The sequence below is a fragment of the Amblyomma americanum genome, chromosome 7 (assembly GCF_052857255.1).
Source record: "Amblyomma americanum isolate KBUSLIRL-KWMA chromosome 7, ASM5285725v1, whole genome shotgun sequence".
Classification (NCBI taxonomy): domain Eukaryota; kingdom Metazoa; phylum Arthropoda; class Arachnida; order Ixodida; family Ixodidae; genus Amblyomma; species Amblyomma americanum.
In genome coordinates, this window is record NC_135503.1 from 34,123,631 (window position 1) to 34,144,296 (window position 20,666).

Consider the following 20,666-nt stretch of genomic DNA (forward strand, 5'->3'; position numbering starts at 1 on the left):
CGCAGAGCGACTGCGCATCCAGTGACATCACACACACACACACAAGGCTGGAAGTAGAAATCACCCAAAATGAGACCGTGAAATTTGAAATTTTAAAATTCATTTGTGCTACAGCAGAACTCTGCCCTGCTGTGAAATTTGGCCAAAGGACCAGAAAACTCCGGAGAATGTACTATGAAAGTTTCAGTAAAATCCGAGGTGGTAGAAAAAACGCCGGAGTTGACCTTTAAGCTTGAGCCAGCCTTCACATAGAACCTGATCTATCTAGATTTGTGGCTCATAAGAGGGTTTTACTTGTTGAAATTTTCCCTGGCATACCCAGAGGATGAAATTTCAAAAGATTTAAAGGGGCTCTCAATAAAAGTGCGGTATTCCCAGGATGTTGAAAAACACTGCTTCACGAATATCCTCCAGCAAGTATTTTTCTAATGCATTTTGTAGAAGTCGAGTTATCTGTAGTCAAAATTAATTTCAGGGCCTTCACGCCTTTCTCTCTCCTCTCGTCACTTTTCACAGACTCAAAGTCACGCTGATGTGTGCGGGAATTCCTCTGGGGCCGTAGCTACCTGACCCACTGGAGCGACGCTGCCGACTGGCCGTGGCCATGGTAGTTGCGCGACACCTGAAAGAACCTAAGGAATAGCCATCTGCAAACAGAATTACGCAGAAGGGCGCAAGCATGAAAATGTTGCCGGAAAGGACTCGCCAACTTTCGCACACGATTGTGGGTTCTCTGCTGTGTGCATTGTTTGACTCAGGCATTCATGACAGGAGGATGTAGTGATTGGGCATGTTTATGTGCTCTCCTCAGAAGGTGCTTCAGAGCCCCTTTAAGAAAATCAAGGAACACCAAATTAAAGCCAATTGTTTAGCTCTTTTTGGCTACCTTGAAGCTTGTTCAGCAGTAAAAGATGCATTTATTTCTTAGAATATTGGACTTGAAAATTGAACTTTTTTTTTCATCACTTAATTCCAACTAGTAATAAGGGAGTAATAACTCACTGGCATCCGCCCAAGCACTGCCATACGGCCACAAAGGAAAGCTGTACAGCTTTCTTGGATATTTCACAGTTTTTATTTATTTACTCTCAGGGCCGAAGCATTACAGAGAGGAGTGGATACTAATAAAAAAAATATACAAGAACAATATTGGTAAAGCAGACTTAGATTATATAATTGCTAACAACATTCTTAAACAACTCGGAGTTTGTAATGGATGCGATGAAAGTGGGAAGGTGGTTCCATTCCTTAGCTGTCTTGGGGATGACAAGGGGAAATGAAAGTTGGTGCGATTGCTTGGCACTTCAACCTTGAACTGATGGTCGCTACGGGAAGAAATATATGAAGGTGGCAGAAGTAGACAGTCTCTGAGGTGAGGGTTATAATGGTAGATTTTGTGAAACAGACAAATGCGCAATTTTTCGACACATGGAGAGATCAGGAAGGCTTAGATTAGACTTCATTGCAGTTACACTGGCAGTTAGATTATAGTTAGAAAAAATGAAACACACAGCGCTGTTTTGGATGGATTCGATCTTCAGAATTAGTGAGGTAAGGTGAGGATCCCATACTGATGATGCATATTCTAGCTTTGGTCTTACTAGTGTTTTGTAAAGTGTAAGTTTCAAGTTAGTGGGCGCCATAGAGAAATTTCAACGTAAGTAACCAAGTGTACGATTAGTGTTACTTGTTATGTAGTCCACGTGAGCTTGACAGGAAAAGTTACTGCAGATATGAGCGCCAAGGTATTTGTAAGATGAAACCTGTGTTAAGGAGTATCATTAAGTAAATAATCACAAGAAACCTCATTAGATGCATGACGGGAAATTCTCGTGAACTTGCACTTAGTAGCGTCAAGCTTCATTAGCCAAGTGTTACACCAAGAAGAAATCTGATTAAGGTTGGATTGGAGGGTAAGGCAGTCAGCATTTGATGGTAAATAGTGCAATCATCAGAAAAGAGTTTTATGGAGGAAGATATGCTATTAGGCAAGTCGGTAATATAGATAAGAAATAGCAATGGTCCCAGCACTGATCCCTGCGGAACACCAGAGTCCACACTGCAAGAATCAGAGCTATGGCCGTTAGCAGTTACAAACTGTGTGTGGTTAGACAAGAAGCATTCAATCCATCTTAAAACATTAGGATCAAGATTAAGCTTACTTAGTTTCAGAAGTAGTAGCCTGTGGCAAACAGTATCAAAAGCCTTGGCAAAATCAATGAAAATGCAGTCTATAATAAGTGCATAGTCAAGGGCGGAAAACAAGTCGTTTGTGAAGGTTAAAAGCAGAGTTTCACAAGAACAGTGCTTTCGAAAACCGTGCTGTTGTACACTGAAAAACGAGTTAGTTTCAAGAAAAGTTATAGTATGGCTATAAATAACATGTTCAAGTAGTTTGCAAGGAATGCTTGTTAATGAGATGGGTCTATAATTGGTAGAGGAATTAACATCACCTGACCTGAAAATAGGAACCACCTTCCCCACTTTCCAGTCGTCCGGAAGTTAGCCACCTTCCAAGGACTGCGAAAAAGTTTTGACAATATCGAAGAATACACTTCAGTGTTTTTTCAAAAATTTCGGGCTGATGCCATCTTCGCCTGGTGAAGAAGGGAGCTTAATTTCACGTATTCATTTGCTTATTCCAGTCCAATCTATGATGATAGAATCCATGGTCTGGTAATCAAACTGGGAAACAATGGAAAGGCCGAAAGAAACATTTCTCAAAAAGGATGATTCGTTCAACAAAGTGCAACAACTTTCTTTGGGAACGACAGTTTTGTTAAGAGGCAAATAATTCGATCTCTGACTTGTCATCGCCACGAACAACATTCCAAAATTTGCGTGGGTTTGAGGCAAAAATCGACGGCAGTGCTTGTTAAAAAAATGTGCGCTTGCAATTCTAAGCGCGTTATTGTACTCTACTGCTGCGCGATGATAATCCTCCCATCTTTCTTCACACACAGATAACTTGGCCATTGTACTTTAAAGGCGCCAAAACCACACACACACACACACGCATGACAGAAGAGAACGGGACAGAGCGCTAGAGTGTGTGTGGTTTTGGCGCCTTTAAAGTACAATGATCAATTACCAACTAGCCCAACAAGAAGCTCTCGTAAGGTAACTTGACTTTACAAAGTTTCTGTGAAAGCCGTATACCTTTCCTCTGTAGCCGTATGGCTGTGCTTGGGTGGATGCCAATGAGTTATCACTCCCTTATTACAAATCTACTCCACCTTTGGGATTCTCCTACACATTTGACTAATCCCAATTTGTGACAATCACCACTTGGAAGCGAATGGAGGTGTAGCCTTGCCTCAGACATCCACACACTAAAAAAACTGCAGACATTACTGCAGTTTGCTTGTAAAAATGACTGGTGGTGGCGACACATTTAACTTCTGTCTTTTAAAGCTTTTAATAAACTTTTTGGTGAAAGTTCTAGTCTCCTTGTCATCAGAATGCGGTAATTTAGCAATAAAGGCCAACTTCCAATTTTTCCTCAGTGTCCCTTTAACAACAAGTCTTATATACATTGCATTTGTGCAATGAAATAAGTAAAAATGATATCTTAGATCATTTCTCCAGCTGAAGTTTAATTAAAAATATACATACTTCTGAATAAATTACTTTTGGGTAAAAAAATTTTTTTTCCTCAAACCTGCATTTTAATTTCAATCCATGGTTTCCAAGCAGCAATGATACAGTTAAAATGTTTGGTGCAATCATTCTACATTAAACACACACAAAAAGAAGACACCACTATACTAATAGCTGCAAACAGTTGAATACCAAAAAAGTTTCCGTTTATTCATGAACACACCAAAGGATATATAAAAATAACATTTGGTTTCGTTTACAAAACGCTCAAAAACACACCATGAAAAGTGAGCACCACAAATGAAAGTTGGCAGTGTGGAAACATGCACACACCAGTGGCATGTTCTACTCTCTTAGAAAGCCCAGCTTTCGCACCACACACACACACACACATACAACAGGCCGTGGTTTATGTCTTAAATGAAGCACGTATAAGGGGAGCCCTTAAATAACGTGTGCAAAAAATCGTACAGCCTCCTCTCGCAAAGACTGGCGTGTCAGTCGGGATATTGCCAAGGGTTAAAACTGAGCACACGGGCAAGTCAGCCCCAGCTGCACACATCAAATGCCATGTAAAAAATCTGGCCGCGCAGCTCCTCAATTTATTCTCGGCATTTGCAGGCCTTTACAAATCCACAGATCAAGCATGGCAGAGACGCTTCCAAGAGTAACTGCTTGTACTCCTAGCAAAAAGAAACTCACTACAAAGGCATTAATAAAACCGAATGCATACTGATCACAAAGAAAGATAGGGCTAAAACGGTCACCTGGAAAGCTGCTCCAGAAAAGAGGTTTGCCTTTCCTCAAAAATCCGTTTAACCAAGAGTACTGCTACCTACCATAACTATATAAAAAAAAATATATTGTTTCACTAAAGAAACAAAATGCTCCAGATTGGAATGTACAAATAAAAACGTTCTCGGAAGTTCGACAAAAACCTTTGTGCCTGATTAAACGAACTGCGTCTAGCCACACTTTAAAAACTGAGCTTCTGTGTGACCTAAACGGGCACATAATGTCAAGTGCCCGGCATGCTTGCATTGTGCCTTGAGCAAACGGTACCCTTAAAAGCCTCAACCAAACACACGGAGTCGCTATAGAAACAGCAAGAGGACGACTTTAAAAGTAACAAGAAAAAAGGGCACTTTGTCCCCTTTTTCATTTTCAGCAATACTGTACGATATAATATGCAACTTCTGCAAACAAACTTGGCAAGAACGCAATACATGAAAAAGACTTAAGCTGGCATGAAAAATGACTGCTCCAGCTTCCACAGAACAAAGCATTTCAAACATGTTTCCCTTAGACTTCACAGCACACTTATAAAATGTAAAAGAAATTGCCCTTGAAGCTAAAAAAATGCTGCTCAAAATTACATTTGCAGGCCGAACCTTTTAGGCAACTTTGTTCCCAATTTGGTTATACCTAGTGAGCAGCACAATCTACTTCTGACTACTTCCGAGATATGCATCTTTGCTGTAGAGGAGCTTCAATGCAGTGGAAGCCCACACGCTGCAGAAATGCATTATCCCAGCATGACATTTGCTTCCCACCTTGGAACTGACGTGGTCCTCAACACAGACTCAAAAATGGCACATTGCTGGCAAGACAACTGGGTTACTTCGAAGCGCGATGCTATGCATCAAATGGGTGCATGAAAGGAAAGCTGCACAGATACAGCAGTATAGACGTAGCTGTCAATGAGGCACAGTTAAGAGATAGCATGGACGGCTGAAGAAGTGCAAAAAACACGCGTTGCCAAGACAGCTGGCCAAAGAATGGTAAAATGACTGCCATATGCAATTTGCAAGTTCTTCGCAAAATTGGAAAGTGGCTTGCCAAAGCTGTGCTTTTTTATACAAAAAGACATACACAGCAAGTTCGCAAGACAAATCGCTTAAATAAATGCTTGGAATACAAAACTCCTGGCAAAGAATGTCCTGGGTAAAACAGACATGGCCAGGAATGCCAAGAACAAGCAGCTAACCGAAGAACGGCAACGAAGATGCACCTCTTCAATCGACAGAAACAATTAGCAAGACTCTGTAAGAGCAGCACAGGTTAGCAACAAAAACTAGTGTAGAAAGAATCAAAGCATTCTATGAAAGCAGACAGTTGTCTCAGTCCTTAATATGACTACTGCCTTCAAGTGAGCAGTAATGCAAAAAACAAGGACAAAAAAAATCATGCACACACAAGGCTATAAACGGAACGGAAATACAAAAGATCTGAAAAACACAAAAACTTGTGCAAACAAACACATCCTATATATTACACTTGAAATTTGCGCCTCTGCGTGAAAACCAAACACTTTTAAGTATTGGCATCACCAGTGAGCAATAAGATGGCTACATTGCCAAAAGGAACTACACTCATACACATAAAACAAACTTTCTGGCATACCATGCATCTTCAACTATCACCTGCAACCTACACAAGAGATTTTAAGATTACCATTTAAGAAATCTTATTTTTCCCCTTCCTGCTGCTTCTTTACTATTTAGCAAACATTTCTTGAAAATTGTTAACGACTGCAGTTGTTTTATCGCACATTATGTGGTTGGCAAATCTGCTAAAAGACCTTCCTTTGTCAAAAACAAGCGATAACTGCTGTTCAGAACAACAGCCTATGATTAAATAAAAAGATAAAGAATTTTGAACTCAAGCAACTGGAAACAAATTTTAAATGAAATTAAAGTGCCATTCCATTTGCAATTTATGCCTTATGTAGGAGCTCTAACCAAACCAACCAATGCAGTACAGGTGATTCTTGAAGTAGCACACAGCAGGGGCAGGTGTTTTTAACTGCAGAATCTGCATTACCCCCATCCAACGTACTATTCTGATTGATGAAAAGCATGGAGCCAGACAGCATGTCAATGCAAATGGGCCATACACCCAGATAAATAACGACTGCATAACAATGCTCCTCATTGTGAGGGCTGCTAAGTGGCAGTGCACAAAAGTGAACAATGAATTGCACACGGAAGATCATTCATCAACCAGTGTGTTGTCAAACGTCCATGCAGATGAGACATGTGGTGTCGATCTCAAAGCCAACAATCAACAACACTACACATCCCCGATGGTTCGAAAAGGCAACAAGTGCTGCATCGCTGCATCTGCACTGGTCAAAAACAACAAAACTGATATGGAAAACCTGCCACATGTTACACAGTCAGCAATGGCAACAAGTGCAGGAGCGAGCAGTTGGCTCCACTCAGTGCTCACCAGTTCTTCCAAATGTAAAAAACAACGCCCACACACACAGCGAAGCCAGCAGCCGTGATGGCCAGTTTTGGTAAGTAGTTTGTGAGCACAGCCTCCCAGCCTCCGTGCTGGAGGACCCAGAAGCAGACACGGTCACGTAGAAAAGCCCACACCCAGGCAACAACCTGAAACTGCAAGCCTCCCACTGAGCACCGGACCGACTTCAAGATGAGGTCACTGCAGAAGAAGAAGAATGTGACCAGCCTCTCACGGCTGAAGCCATCCTCAAAGAGTTCCATCATCAGCGCTGTCAGGTTATCACGAGTGAGGCTGGACAGGTCCAGGGAGTGTGCCTCCTGCCTCACCCGCATGCGCTCGCGGCTCTGGGAGAAGCGGTCAGCCAGGGCACGCAGCTCGCGGCCCATGTTACGGTAGACAGGGTGCAGAGCCTCAGCTTCAGTGCGGCTGTGTGGAGTTCCGATGTCCTCCTCATCGATGGTGTGGCTGTACACCATATCCCCAATGGATTCGCCACCAGCTCTGGGGTCCATGGCGACGGGCCCTTGTTCCTGCGCCACTTGGTAGTCCACGAAAGTGCTGAGCAATACCCGGCCTTCTTCCTGAGTCTCCTCGCGAGTAGGTGTGTTGCGAAGCAAGGGAAGCGGAATGCTCATCTGCGTCTGCAGGGGCAGCAGAAGGGGTCGTTGCGGTGCACCGGTGGCAGTCGCTTGGATTCCGTTGGCATCTGTAATCACCAAGTGGCTCCGTCAGTGCCCCATCCTCTGTGCAACTCCTGAACTCTGGCTAAATCTTTCATGCACAAAAAGTTGAAAAACCAAGACAAACATAGAATTTTACAATGAACACATTCATTTCCACGCCAGCTTGCCGCTAGGAGAAAATGCAATTGCAGAATTCTCGTGTGTCGTTAAGTTCCTGAAAGAAGCAAATATTTTTAAAAAGCTGTAACATTCTAAAAAACCATTTGTTTTCTAACCACACATACAACAAGAGGCACATTTAGCCCCTTGTTCGAAACATGACACCGTTAGCCACTTATCCGTCATAAAACCTTAACACCACCACAATACCAGAATGCTAAACAAGCTTTGGGGGCCAAGTTTCATTTTTTCCAACTGCATGTTAACTTGCAAATGCATCGGGGAAAGCACAATGGTCCAAATCAGTAACACTATGAGGAAGAAGTGGTTTTCAATAAAACGAGTGCAGTGCTATATAATGTTCTGACTCATTGCTGTGGACATATTTTTTTCTCAACAATGGATTTGCAAGGCACTGCACGAGCCTCCCAACCCTTCTGCATGCAACAATGAATCTATCACAGCTTTAGAATGAAATAAGTGAATAAATGTTTATAAAACAAAGGCATTGCTGAACTCGCTAATCCCGTGAACAAATGTTCCCATCAACATATTTTGAAGCTACACTGTTAACACAGTGCTTTGTATGTTTTTAAGCTACACTGTTAGTACAGTACTTTGTATGATGTCTGTAATCAGTAGATCATCTTCCTTTCATAGCTGCACTACAAGTACAATTAAATCATGGAAGTGAGAATCATTACAAACAAGATGAAGCAAAACTTATAGTTGCTTCTTTTCTGCCCTTGGGTACAGATATTCGAAGAAGAAATTTCTTACATAATTAACAGATATAGTTTGTGAAAGATTTTAAGTGCACTTCTTTAACTAGGAAAATGTTCATAAAAAATGCCTGGGAAAAAGAGTAAACTTACAACTAAGTACACAACATAAAGATGCCAGCAGCCAAAGGAAACTATTGTTTATGCGCTGAAAACAGCAGGACAAATAAAGAGGAACAGGAGAAATGCATATCCTGTTTTTCTATGCTTGTCCTACTGCTTTTAGAGCTAAGCAATCATGTTCTTCAAGAAAACCAACCAATCCAATTCATTTAGGAACCTACAGGCCTTAGGAACCAGTCACAGTGAGTAGAAAGCGTTCCAGAATAGGCGCAAAGAGACTTGCTAAAGCTGCAAAGCAAAACGTGCACGCACAGGGAGCCCAGGAAAAAGAATGGCATGAAAGAGAAGCAGCCTCTTTGACATGCGCCTCTGTTGCAAAACATCCCACCATAACGAAGCAACGGATGCGACTGACGGGGAGCAGTCTTTCGTGGAACTGCCAATGGAAAGCACACCACAGCGATTCTGAATCACTACCGCAAGCTGCGCTCCCTTTCCACCCAAACCTCTGCTTTTGGAATGTGCTCGCTAGCTTTCTCAGTAAACAATGGTGAAATTGCAAAGAAAGATGGTTTTGCCCAGCTTTACAGCTTCTTAGCAAGAAAATGCGAAAGTAAAAGAATAGAGACCTGGTTTCACGTGGGATATGGCAAATTCATTCCCAATATCAGAACATTTTAAAACTAATTTAAAATTATTGAAAAATTTTAGCCACACAGGTACTCAGCATTGGCACACTCTTGCAAGATGGGGACAGGGTACGGTAGAGCAGTCACTGCTATTTATTCATCCCAGGGGAAATTTTCTAGACAGTGACATTATGCACTTTGACATTATGTAGTGTCAATCACTGCATCACTTCCTGCATGGCAGCAAGCACACTGCCTTAGGATGTGGATCACATCTATCATTTGGCACCTGCAGGAGCACGTGTATTATCACCTAACACTTCCTGTTAGCAACAATAGTTGCTGTCAAGAATTTGTATTCTGCTCGTGTTTAAAAAACAAGAACTGCATGAAAAGGACGAGAGAAGCCCACAGAACCAGTGTTTAAGCTAGCACTTACGAAGCAGCCAATGCATGTGCAAATTGAGTGACCTCATCAAACTGGCAAATCATTACTTCCAATGATAATGGGAGTAGTCTTCAAGCTGGTATCAAGAATATTCTGAACCTGAGACAGTATCAGTATGAGATGCCTGCCTGGAGCAATGCAAGCCGTTTCCTTTCCTCTCGTTCATTTTGCGATGGTCCTTTGTGAATTGGGTGCAGTGGCAAAATATATCCCTAGGGATTGAAATCAAACATTAATCACTCAATGGCTCATAGCTGAAATGCCCTTATGAACGACAAAATTTTTGTGCAACTAGAATTACAAGCATGATTATTTAGAACTTATCATTGAAGTGTTTATTAAACAGTGATAAGCATAACAAGTTCAAGCATATTTCTTCACAATTCCCATCTTGCTGTACTGCACATCAGGCACACACATAAGCAGGTTCAATTTATGCTTCCATGAAAAGAACTAAAAATTCTGAGAAGGTCTGAAAAACTAAAATAAAAAAGCTAAATGCAGCGTGACGATCACTACGGCCTGATGCATTTCAATCTGATGCTAAACACAAAAGTATCCAAGCTGTGTAACTTTTGTAAAAACTTCACCAGAAAAGGAAAAGTAGCTTATATTTCAAGCACACTAGAAAGAGACACAATGAAAGTATGTAACTATACTGACCAACTTCAATAAATCAGAATATAAAAAAAACGGCTAAATTCATGTGTTTATATATACCCGAGCTATTTTAGTGCACAATACGCAAAGCCTACAGTCCTTCAGCAGGTGCAGCAATTAAGTCAAGGGGTGCAGGAAATGTAGGCGAGACCCTACTTTTCTTTCTTTTTTCTAAACCTTGTTTTCTTCTCACCAACAGAACTGTCGATGGTACAGTAGACAAAGTACAAACTCATGGAAAAAAAAAAACGGACGGTCTCCCACGCAAGCTCGACCACCTGTTCACCGCGATTACTCGATTAAAGTGCATGCACCTACATGACCGCCCCCCCCCCCCCCCCCCCCCTGCCCTCCTACTCCAACAACCACTAGCAACCATCCACCCCTCCGGAAAGAAAACCACCCTCGGCTTCAGAAATCTGGACAAAAGAACCATGCTCACCGCTTCCAAAGAAAAGCACGTGCCGCAAACGAGTACCCTCTCCCTCACTCCGTCGAACAGAACAAGCAAAAAAAAAAGTTAACAAAGGCACCCCGATATTGCCGCAGGCGAGGTGACGGGGCACCGCGGTGGTAATGAGGATGAACGGTGGTAACCGAATGCGGGTCCACGCTTCCACGAACACGTTTGGCCCGATTGTTCCTCAATACGCAATGGGTAGAAGATACGGAAGGGCATGTTGCATCATGTCCGTGAAAGCGGCCCCGCGGGCCTCCCAATCCGCCCGCTACCCTCTCGCTGTGCCTCCTCGCACTCCCGGGAACCCGATCGACCGTGAAATAACGCGCCGCCAGAGTAAAAGGTGCATGAACTGCGTGAACTCTGAAATAAACTGACTCACGTTGCAGTCGGCGCCAGTTCGTACAGCACGATCGCCGGCTACAGCTATGGACAATGCGCGGTCGCAACAGGTCGCGCGACAACGCACGCGCAGCGTGCCAAAGGGTTGGAGGCGCGCAGCGGTAAACAAAGCGGCAAGGATGCAGAATGCACGGTCGGTTTCTTCCCTTTCAGACGTGCATGCACAAGCACACTGCACGAAAGTTAAGATGCAAACGGCGACGGCGCAAAATGACTAACAAAGCTATCACTACAGCGAAATTTGGTGCCAGGTGCAGAAAGCGAAGGCATGTTAACGGGTGCGGCTGCATATTCAGTGCGTGTGAACGAAAAGCAGGCATGCAGGCAAATTGATGACAGTACGTACCGCCAGAGTTGGCACTGCTTGACGATGAAGAGGACTCTCCAGAAACCTCGACGAGTTTTTTTGCCATGCTTCTTTTGCGATTGTCTCTCGGGAGCAACAAGAACAAACACGCGCGCGAAGTTAGCAGTCGGGCAATAGAAAGGGCTGCGCTAGGAGACGCACGCTGGCAATCGCCGCAGTAGCTGCACAACAAAAACAGGGGGGAGCCGTCTCGTCCGCTGGTGGTCGCAGCCAAGGTGGTGTATGAGTCATGCCCAGACCTGCAGCGGCTCCCGCGAAATCCGAAAAAAAAAAAAAAAACGACGTCCAGTGTCCCCTAGCGCAGGTCAGAACAAAGCACCAACCTGGTCCGCAGGGCGGCTAGCTCTCCAAGGTGGTTCTGCAGCTGCGGTGCGAGTGAACTGAGGCCCCTGTTACTTTTCTGGTCGCCTGAAAACGTCTCCTCGCTCATGACACTGCTCGTCACCGAAAGTGCACTGCAACTTGACTGGGCTTGCTTACGCTGCTGCCCTCGCTTCCCTTACCACACCTTCCCTCTCCACAACCAACGTGCAGTGGCGTGGGGGGCGCAAGGGGGCATGCAAGATGACGCATGGCAACAAACAACGGAAGCGTGTTTATAGATGGCAGCAGTCGGCTTACTATTTTAAGCACTCTAGTAATCCATATACACTTCTACTGCCACTGAGATTGGCATCATCTGTCCACTTGTTAAAAAAGGAATAAGCTCCAAGATTCAATCCAATCCAATCGAATCCAAACATTACTTCTTTTCAACATGGCGGCCCCCAGTGAGGACGGCACGGCTGGCGCGACTGCTACTACAATGTGCGATGTAAAACCACGGAGAACTGTAAGCTTCAAAGATCTGAAGTTAAACAAGTGGATGATTGACCAGCTTGATACATTAGGTATGTGTTAAGTTGACTCGTAGTTATTGAAGTTAAAGAAGCACCGGATTTGATCGTGCGAAAGGAAAGTGTCATGTCGAACAGAGACCGATGCTCGTAATACATTCCTAACACGACTTTAGTTTATTTTCTTAACTTATGACTGTTGCGCTAAGCCACTTCACCGTGTACAGGCTTAAAGTCATTGATGTCTCTTGGCAGGCGCTGTCCTTTCAGCGCTTTACCTGCCTGCTGTTTTGTGCGCTCGTCTTTTCGGGCTGACTCTCCGCACTGTGCAAGAACAGCAAGTCCAAACCAAAATATAGTTTCCATGTTAATATCGCATCCTTTCTGTACCTCATTTCAGGAATCAGAAATCCTTCACCCATACAGGAGAACTGCATTCCCGCTATTCTAAACGGGAAAGACTGCATTGGGTGCGCCAAGACGGGCAGTGGAAAAACGCTTGCTTTTGCCCTGCCTATTCTTCAAAAGCTGTTCGAAGACCCGTATGGAATCTTCGCACTCATCTTGACACCAACCCGCGAACTGGCCTTCCAGATTTCTGAACAGTTCAAAGTTGTCGGTAAAGCAGCAGGGCTAAAGGTAAGAACACAAGGATCCCTGCTTCCCCTTGAGGCTTCCCAGCTTTGCCCTTTAAAGAGCATGGCTAGCCTCAAAATTAAATTAAGCTTACACGCGTCTCTTTCCTATCAAGGACTGTGTCATTGTTGGTGGTATGGACATGGTGACACAAGGACAGATCCTGGCTGAGAGTCCTCATGTTGTCGTGGCAACGCCCGGTCGGTTGGCTGATCACTTGGAGAGCTGCAACACGTTTACGCTCAAGAGGATTCGTTTTCTGGTGTTGGATGAAGCAGACAGACTGCTTGAAGGTCATTTCAATGAACAGGTGAGCACATTTGTCTTCTTTCTTAATGCCTGCCTGCATTTAATCATAATGGCATGGAAGTTAAGAATGTATATAGTCCTGAATCCGTTTCTCATAAGAATGCCTTCTGGCTTTGCAGTAACCAAGAAATGGAAAGAAGCCTAGCATTGCTGTATTTAAAGATTGCTTTCCAGAGATTTCAGAGATGGCTTCTTGTTGTTAAGCCTTTATAAATCGTTAATGCATACACAAAAGTAAAACACGGTCAAAGCATAAACAGCAGCTGCTTTCGCTGCATTTGGATCATGCTAAAAGCTTGACACGCTTTTGTGACTGATTGGCTTTCACATTAGACTTACAAGCCCTGCGTCAAAGGATCAAATCTTAGCCACATTTTGAACGAATGAATACTCATGCACTGTGCGATATCAGTCCATGTTAAAGACCCATAGGGGGTTGATACTAAACCGGAGCCCTCAATAGTGGCATTTTGTAAGGATCTTAAACCCCTCACTCCGAGCTAAAAATCTTGTGCAGAATGGTGGCTGCAGGGCATTCAGGCAAAAAATTTGTACTTGTAACTAACTGGCCACAAGCAGTGGTCGTGCAGAGATCTTACATGACTTGATTTTTGCTACCCCCTTTCTCCTTATTCTTTTCTGTTTCCACAGCTGAAAACAATATTTGCTGCGTTGCCCAAGAAGAGGCAGACATTACTGTTCAGTGCTACCATCACAGCCACCTTGGAGGAACTGCGCAACATTGCCATGACTGATCCTTTCTTCTACACAGCTCCATCAGATGTAGTAACGGTCGAAGAACTGGATCAACGTTATGTCCTGACGCCAGTTTCTGTGCGGGAAGCATACGTAGTGCACATTCTGCAGAAGTTTCTCGACTCCATGCCTAAAGGATCAGTGATTATCTTCACTGGCACGTGCAAGTATGTGGCTCTCTCTGTGCTAAAAATTTCTCCACCCACAGGGCCCAATAAGCAATAAAATATCAAGGTGAAGGGAGTTTTCTGAAAAAATTTTTCTATAGCTAATTGCATCTATTTTGGCTTAGAGGAAGCCACTGTTTCTTAATAAGAAACATCATAAATGAACAAAAACTTCTCCATGTGTGGGGGGCTCAAATCCATAACTGCCACTTCACTGGGTCCACAGCTGTATCAGCTAGTTAACCAGAAAACCAGCAGCCGGCAGTGTGAAAGTGGATTAATTGATGACTTGAAGCAAAGCATACTAATGCCACTTGTTTGATACTAGATCTCGATAACGACTGAATGGTCCCTCTGTGTCAACAGAGTTGTTCGTAGTAGGCAAATATTTGAGAGCAATGGAAGAGCGTTGGGGTCATTTCGTCCATTCCAGCTAAGTGCAATAGGACATTGAAATCTTGTTCGCCTTGCTTGTAAAGAAACTGCGCTAGGTCTGTCACTGGATTTCAGTTCTCGAGCAGTTTTCAGGTATGCTTGCCACTCAGCAGCTAAGATTAGCAAGTCTTGATTAAGTTCAGGTACGCTTGCTAACTCCAACCTGTATTCTGGTAGAAACCTGACCTGTAGTAGATCCTGCTTCGGCTATGGTTGGCCTGAACAGTTTGGGGTTTCATTATAATCTTAATAATATTTCTTTTAAAATTTTCCCGGGGTCTTATAGCCTCCTCATGTTATATTTGTGCAAATAAGGTAAATCAGTCATTTTCTCATTGTTCTGTCATTCCTACTGATTTCTATTGCATCATTTGTATAAAAAATTAGAATTTGGTTGCCAACACAAAACTCCACAAAATATGCTTAAATCCATGATTATTCATGGAATTGCTGGAAACTGTGGGCTTACCCATGACCAACTGACTTCTGGGACATCTTGATGTAGAACTTAGGAGATACAGCTTCTGCCCTAGACAGCCACTAGTCCCAAGTTTGAGCCCCACACCGTGATTTCTTCAACTTTGCAGTTTGCTTCAAGATAACCATGTTGTTTGTTTTTCGACAAGTTTGCCACTAGGCATAGGTTTGGGATGAGGTGTGGAGATGTAGGAAAGAGCCGAGTTGGTTTCCTTCTGACCAGATGGCTACAGTTAGGTGGGATGCAGACTTCACTTTCATTAAACTTCCTCCACTTCAAACTTCCACATTTGCATAAAGCTTATCAGCTTAACGGTAGCGTTCAAGCTCCTAATACTTTGAGTTGTTGAGATTACTCTCATGCTTCTACGTTATTGTTGGCCCCTTGGTTGGCTTAGTTCATTTGTTGACTGCACTTGACAGGTGGTAGCCTGGTATTCAAGATGTACACTTTGATGAACATTTTTCAGTTGCGAAGTTTGTTTCAAGAAACCAAGATGGTTTTCCTTGAACTGTGATTAGTCTTTTATTATGCTGTACAACCAATATGAAACAGTTTATGCAGAATGGAATGCCCTCTTTTATATTCCGAAGTTCATAAATCTGGGCATTTGGCATACTTCATGTTTTACTGTTGAAAGTCCTGTCTTATGCTTGCTAACCTACTGGCTATGTATTATCTGCATACTTTGTGGTGTCCTTCTGATACTGACTGATACTGGCATGTGCAGATTTATAACCATGCACAAGCAAGAGAACATGATTTAACATTGACAGTGAACTTGCATCTTTCTCTTTCTTTTTTCTGCATTTTAGGGGATGCCAGGTGCTGTCAATAGCCCTCAAATCACTTGGCTTTCCAAACGCACCACTGCATTCTCAGATGCCACAGAGGGTGCGACTTGCTTCACTTAGCACATTCAAGTCAAACACAACCCGTGTCCTAGTAGCCACTGATGTCGCCAGCAGAGGTAGGGAATTTACTTTTGAATTTCCTTCAGCACATGCACTGACCATGTTTGATGTGTGATATATACTGATATAAAATAATTTGGTATAAAATGATATCTTCTGGCGTGAAAGCCTAACTTAAGCCCTGCTTGTGTCAAAACTTGTATGTTGTCACGTGCATTTGACATTGCTGTGCAGTGAGGACAGAGTGCATTTGAAGGGACTCGGCTGCAGCAAAGGGCGGGGCACAGTCAACAATAGACCCTTTTCAAAACCACATTAGTTTGGCTTTCCAGCAAGAGGCACCACTGGCCGACAGTAAAATAAGACAAAGTTCTGAGCACACCTGCCAATGCTTAGCAGCCAGGCATAGTGTTGTCTCGAGAACCATGTCAACATCTCCTACATTGTAAAACACATGAGCTGCGTTTGCATTTGCTGTTTAAGAAAGAGGCTGTTCTGCCATTACTTGGGCAAGAAGCATTGCTGTGAAGCTGGCTTAATTAAGGGGTCTGTCGTCAGATTTGGCTGGCCATGGCTTAAAACCAGGCCGTTGTTTGCATGCATCCTTGTGCAGTCTAGTTCACCCAGTGGTCATAGTGACAGCTCGAGAAAATGCTGCAAACATAGCAGTGTATATGACCTTGCATGCCTCGCACCAAGATAGAAGACAAACACCAAGCATGAAGTCATTTAATGCAATCATGTTTTTGATTTTCAGTTGATTTTGTGTGTTGCATGCTACATTAACACCTGAGCTGCTACAATAAATTCTGAACAAAATGTCCAGTAATGCAGAATTTCTTTCAGGCCTCTGTCATGCTTGCAGCTGTTTTCTGTCAAAACTCGTATAGAAAATATGAAATAGAGAATATAGAAAAGCATGGAAGCCTGCCTTGTTTGTTGCTTGTCAAGCTACGACTTAGTGCTAGCTTCTTTTGCACAAACACTAGGAAAAATGCAAGTTTCAGAGTGATAGGGTCAGTATTTTGTGTAAGTCTACATGGCATCCAGCTCTGTGCAATAAGTAAATCTTACTGCTAGACTAGTTGGTTTATTATGCTATTTGAGGATGCATGTAGTGCAGTAGAGACGAAAAAAGACAGGAGATGGGCAGGCAAGCGCTTGTCCTGTTGATCTGCTGTCTTATGTGTTACATGCATTCCCGTATAGCTCTGCAATAAGTGTTTGTTATGCATGGTATCACTGCCAGATTCCTGGCAGCTATATTCTTCCTCAGCTCGACCACAGAAGTGTTGACGTCCTAACCCACAAGATGTCAATTTTGTGGAACTACCACTCTTAAAAGTGCCTTTGCTATGGCTTCTATGCCACGGCTCGTTGGACAGAAAAAGGGTTGCTGAATTTCATTAAACCCTTTCTCAAGACCTGTACGCCTTCAAGCACTCCACACCTTAATTCACCTGCAGGCTTGGACATTCCGTCTGTGGAACTGGTCCTCAACCACAATGTGCCTTCAGCCCCCAAGGACTACGTGCATCGTGTGGGTCGTACGGCACGAGCTGGCCGTGGGGGGAAGGCCATCACCCTCGTCACTCAGCACGACGTTCACCTGGTGGCTGCCATTGAGGAGCTAATCAAGACTAAGCTTGTGCTTCAGCCCACCAAGGGTGAGAGCCGGGCTCCTAAGAGGGCGTTATGTCGTCTGCGTGCCTTCCATCAAAAGCAGACAGGCTGCTTTATTCGCTCATAGAGGAATTGCGGGAGCACACTCTCGAGACTTCTGATGTGCACCCTGGCAGGTTAAGCAGAGGAGGATTATTGTCCTTCCCACTGAGTAAATTTTCAGCACCAGGAGCCATGCATCGTGCATACCGCAGCAATGACAGGCACTTTGTCGCCCACACAATTTTGGTGAAGTCTAAGTTATGACTGCAGGCAAGACTGCAGCGGGTCTGCTGTGTGCAGGCACATGGCCAGTTGAGACTCTATTCTCTCTTGAACGCAAGTGGGTTGGACCCACCCAGGTCCATCCTGGGTCGTGCATTGTATGATGTTAGTGCTAGGTAGAAGTAGGAGTAGCGTGTTCTGCAGTTTTAACTTTGCTCGCATTTGTTGTTGCACCGTGCCATATTCATTTGCTACTGTGCGAGTGATACAACCCTGCATGCATGCAACGCGCGAGTGGAGTTATGATGTTGCAGCATGCTCCATCAGGAGCAGCATGGAGCATGCTGCAACACCTTTTTTTTTTTGTTGCAATGTTTTTTGCAGTTAAGGGATTAAAATGTTGGGGACAAACTGACTTGAGGACATGCTGCATCTCTTGCTGTGCCTGTGGCTTGAAGTCAGCCTTGACTGTTGTGCTATATATACTCTAAGGCAGCAGGGGGCGGCAGAAAGTTAGGTGGGCGGATGAGATTAAGAAGTTTGCAGGCATAGGGTGGGCGCAGCTGGCAAAGGACAGGGTTAATTGGAGAGACATGGGAGTGGCCTTTGCCCTGCGGTGGGTGTAGTTAGGCTGGTGATAATTATGATGATATACTGTGCAGACAGGTTACACCATCATCAGCCAGATCATGTTCATTGTAGGACAAATGCCTCTCCCAAAGCTGACTATTTACCCCATTTTTATGGGGGTTGCATTCTAGTTTAGCGATATCAAAGGGATATTAGTTTCAATGAAGACCTATTTGCTAGAGCAGCAGAACTGAGTGTGGGCAAAGCAGCTAAATAGGTTGTCAGCACTCTACAACCTTCAATTTAGAGTTATGTAGCTGCTGAATTCACTGACTGGGAACTGAGAAGCAAACATTCGCCTGCGAGCTCCTTTTAAAATATTCAGCCTTTGTGCAAACCATCAGTGGTTCTACATTGGTCCCGTGGACAAAAGCAGTGCTTCCGTAGCTACTGCTCTAACTTGTTTTGACGCGCACATGCACAGACCATTTTCTTGTCGCTTCCAAGGCTGAATGATGATTGCACATGTGCTTGAACGTTACAAACGGCATTGTGTTCAACAGAGCACGCCAGTGAAAGCATGGTGATGCACACAAGTGCCCCTTGCAGCAGTGAGGCCGCAAACTGAATCTTGGATCATGCTCTTTCTTCCTTTCTTCTCTCAGTCCCTCCTTTATCCTTGGCCATAAGTTCATTTCAGGTGTGGGGGGAGATGTGACAGATACTGTGCCATTTCCTTTTCCCAAAAACCAATTTTCAATTTTTCAGTCATGCTAAAATAAAAATCTGATGATCATGGAAACCAAGTTAAGCATGGGAGAATGTAACTACATATTGCTTTTGTTTTTTTTTAGCATAAACTGTTGTATGAAACATTCCCATGCAGATTCAGGATTCACTGTGTGGACCATCAACATCTGGTCATGTGGCATCTCATGACCAGCACTAGACGGATGACTGTGTACCTGTTTCGGTCGTTGCGGTACCTCAGGTTGCCACAAAGTCTGTAGTTGTTACATATTAGCAAAAAACAGGCAGCAGCCGACAGCTTTTTCAGAGTTTAGCACGTTAAGCAGCAGAGTGAAAACACTTGGCAGTGTTGATTACAGGAGGAAATTGAGTAATCATTATAGATAAGTGATAGTTACATACACTCCTGCCTTTTTTTTTTTAGTGCAAAAGCACTCATACACTCACCAACACTGACCAGGAATCTTGTCATCTTTGGACCTTGTGCCATTGCCTAGCAACAGCAATGCCACGTTAGGTTAAAAAAGATTGTACATCAATATCCACGACTGGGAGTTGAACCCACGGCGGCGCGAACAAATCAGCTTCAGAGGCCGCTGTGCAAGAGCACTAGGCTATCGCCGCAGCCACTGTGTCTTCATCACTTCCATCTGCGACGCGAACAGATCAGACCAGCTTAACCTTGATTAGAGCTTAGCCTGGGTCTAATATTGTTGCCAGACATGCCGATAACCCAGCAAAGCAAAACCATGAGCCAGTCAAACCAAACACGCGCTTTCGCGCATCTACTCTGTTTACCTACGTTAAAACCCTACCAATTTTTTTTTTTTGCATGTAAATCCAAATGAGCCCATCATCTGTATATCCTAACCAGCCCGTCATTCTTGTTTGCTCAGGCTAGGTCGCTAAGTATTAATGCCACTGAAGTAAATTTATTTTTGAAGAATGGCCCCTTTTTGTGTGTAGTTACGGTTTGCATATAATACTATGGGAAGTTGTGGTCTGTAGCGCTTTTTGACTGTCTTTGTCTTTATTGCGACAGAGCCTGAAGTCCTGAAGATCTTGACGCAAGTTTCGGTGGCACTGCGAGAAGCGGAAATTCGCCTGGACGAGCAAGATTTCGAGGAGCGCAAGCTGATTAACTGGCGCAAGAAGCTGCTCCTGCAAGGTCTTGATCCCGATGAGGTGGAAGCCAAGAAACGCAAGAAGCAGCAGCAGCGTCTTCTCCATAGAAAGCAGAAGGGAAAGAAGGCGGCAAAAGTGAAAAGAGCTCCCGAAGGAGAATCAGTACAGACGTGAACACAACAGCTTGCAGTTATGTACATTTAATGTAAATACAAGAATCTGAAAGAAAAAGAGCTTTAGTGAGTGGTTGTTTGTGCTTGCTGAACAAGCTGCATCATAAGCACATGATTCTTGGGTAATT

At 43.7% G+C, this 20,666-nt stretch overlaps 3 protein-coding genes across 5 annotated transcripts in view; 1 reads left to right on the top strand and 2 right to left on the bottom strand.

Moving 5' to 3' along the window:
• LOC144098833 (ataxin-10) overlaps positions 1-12,060 on the bottom strand; it is a 28,750-nt gene extending 16,690 nt beyond the window's left edge. Inside the window, exon 1 of the mRNA XM_077631730.1 lies at positions 11,826-12,060. Coding sequence (XP_077487856.1) covers positions 11,826-11,932 — 107 coding nt within the window. The 5' untranslated portion in view covers positions 11,933-12,060. The remainder of the gene's footprint in view (positions 1-11,825) is intronic.
• On the bottom strand, positions 3,776-11,829 carry LOC144098834 (apoptosis regulator BAX-like). Of its 3 annotated transcripts, none has more exons than XM_077631731.1 (2): positions 11,482-11,829; positions 3,776-7,555 (listed from the first exon to the last, which is right to left on the bottom strand). In XM_077631731.1, the coding sequence occupies exons 1-2, from the start codon at positions 11,546-11,548 to the stop codon at positions 6,828-6,830; spliced, it is 795 nt and encodes a 264-aa protein (XP_077487857.1). In that variant the 5' UTR covers positions 11,549-11,829; the 3' UTR covers positions 3,776-6,827. The 3 variants fall into 3 exon arrangements, with proteins under 3 accessions (XP_077487857.1, XP_077487859.1, XP_077487858.1); XM_077631733.1 differs by lacking the exon at positions 11,482-11,829 and adding an exon at positions 11,116-11,138; XM_077631732.1 differs by lacking the exon at positions 11,482-11,829 and adding an exon at positions 10,716-10,849.
• A 183-nt stretch (positions 12,061-12,243) lies between the features above and the next one.
• Positions 12,244-20,645, top strand: Dbp45A (putative ATP-dependent RNA helicase Dbp45A). Its single transcript, XM_077631738.1, has 7 exons — positions 12,244-12,392; positions 12,739-12,977; positions 13,090-13,284; positions 13,935-14,206; positions 15,935-16,089; positions 17,500-17,700; positions 20,283-20,645. Exons 1-7 carry the CDS (start codon positions 12,260-12,262, stop codon positions 20,537-20,539), a joined length of 1,452 nt encoding a protein of 483 aa, XP_077487864.1. The 5' UTR covers positions 12,244-12,259; the 3' UTR covers positions 20,540-20,645.
• The last annotated feature ends 21 nt before the right edge of the window (positions 20,646-20,666 follow it).

What these genes read in the sequence shown, in the direction of transcription:
- Dbp45A (XM_077631738.1), top strand. Translation starts at nt 12,260, where the DNA reads ATGGCGGCCCCCAGTGAGGACGGCACGGCTGGCGCGACTGCTACTACA. An exon ending in TGACCAGCTTGATACATTAG is followed by an intron (nt 12,393 to 12,738) that starts GTATGTGTTAAG and finishes ACCTCATTTCAG; the next exon opens with GAATCAGAAATCCTTCACCC. An exon ending in CACTGATGTCGCCAGCAGAG is followed by an intron (nt 16,090 to 17,499) that starts GTAGGGAATTTA and finishes ATTCACCTGCAG; the next exon opens with GCTTGGACATTCCGTCTGTG.
- LOC144098834 (XM_077631731.1), bottom strand. Translation starts at nt 11,548, where the DNA reads ATGGCAAAAAAACTCGTCGAGGTTTCTGGAGAGTCCTCTTCATCGTCA. An exon ending in AAGCAGTGCCAACTCTGGCG is followed by an intron (nt 7,556 to 11,481) that starts GTACGTACTGTC and finishes TGGTGATTACAG; the next exon opens with ATGCCAACGGAATCCAAGCG.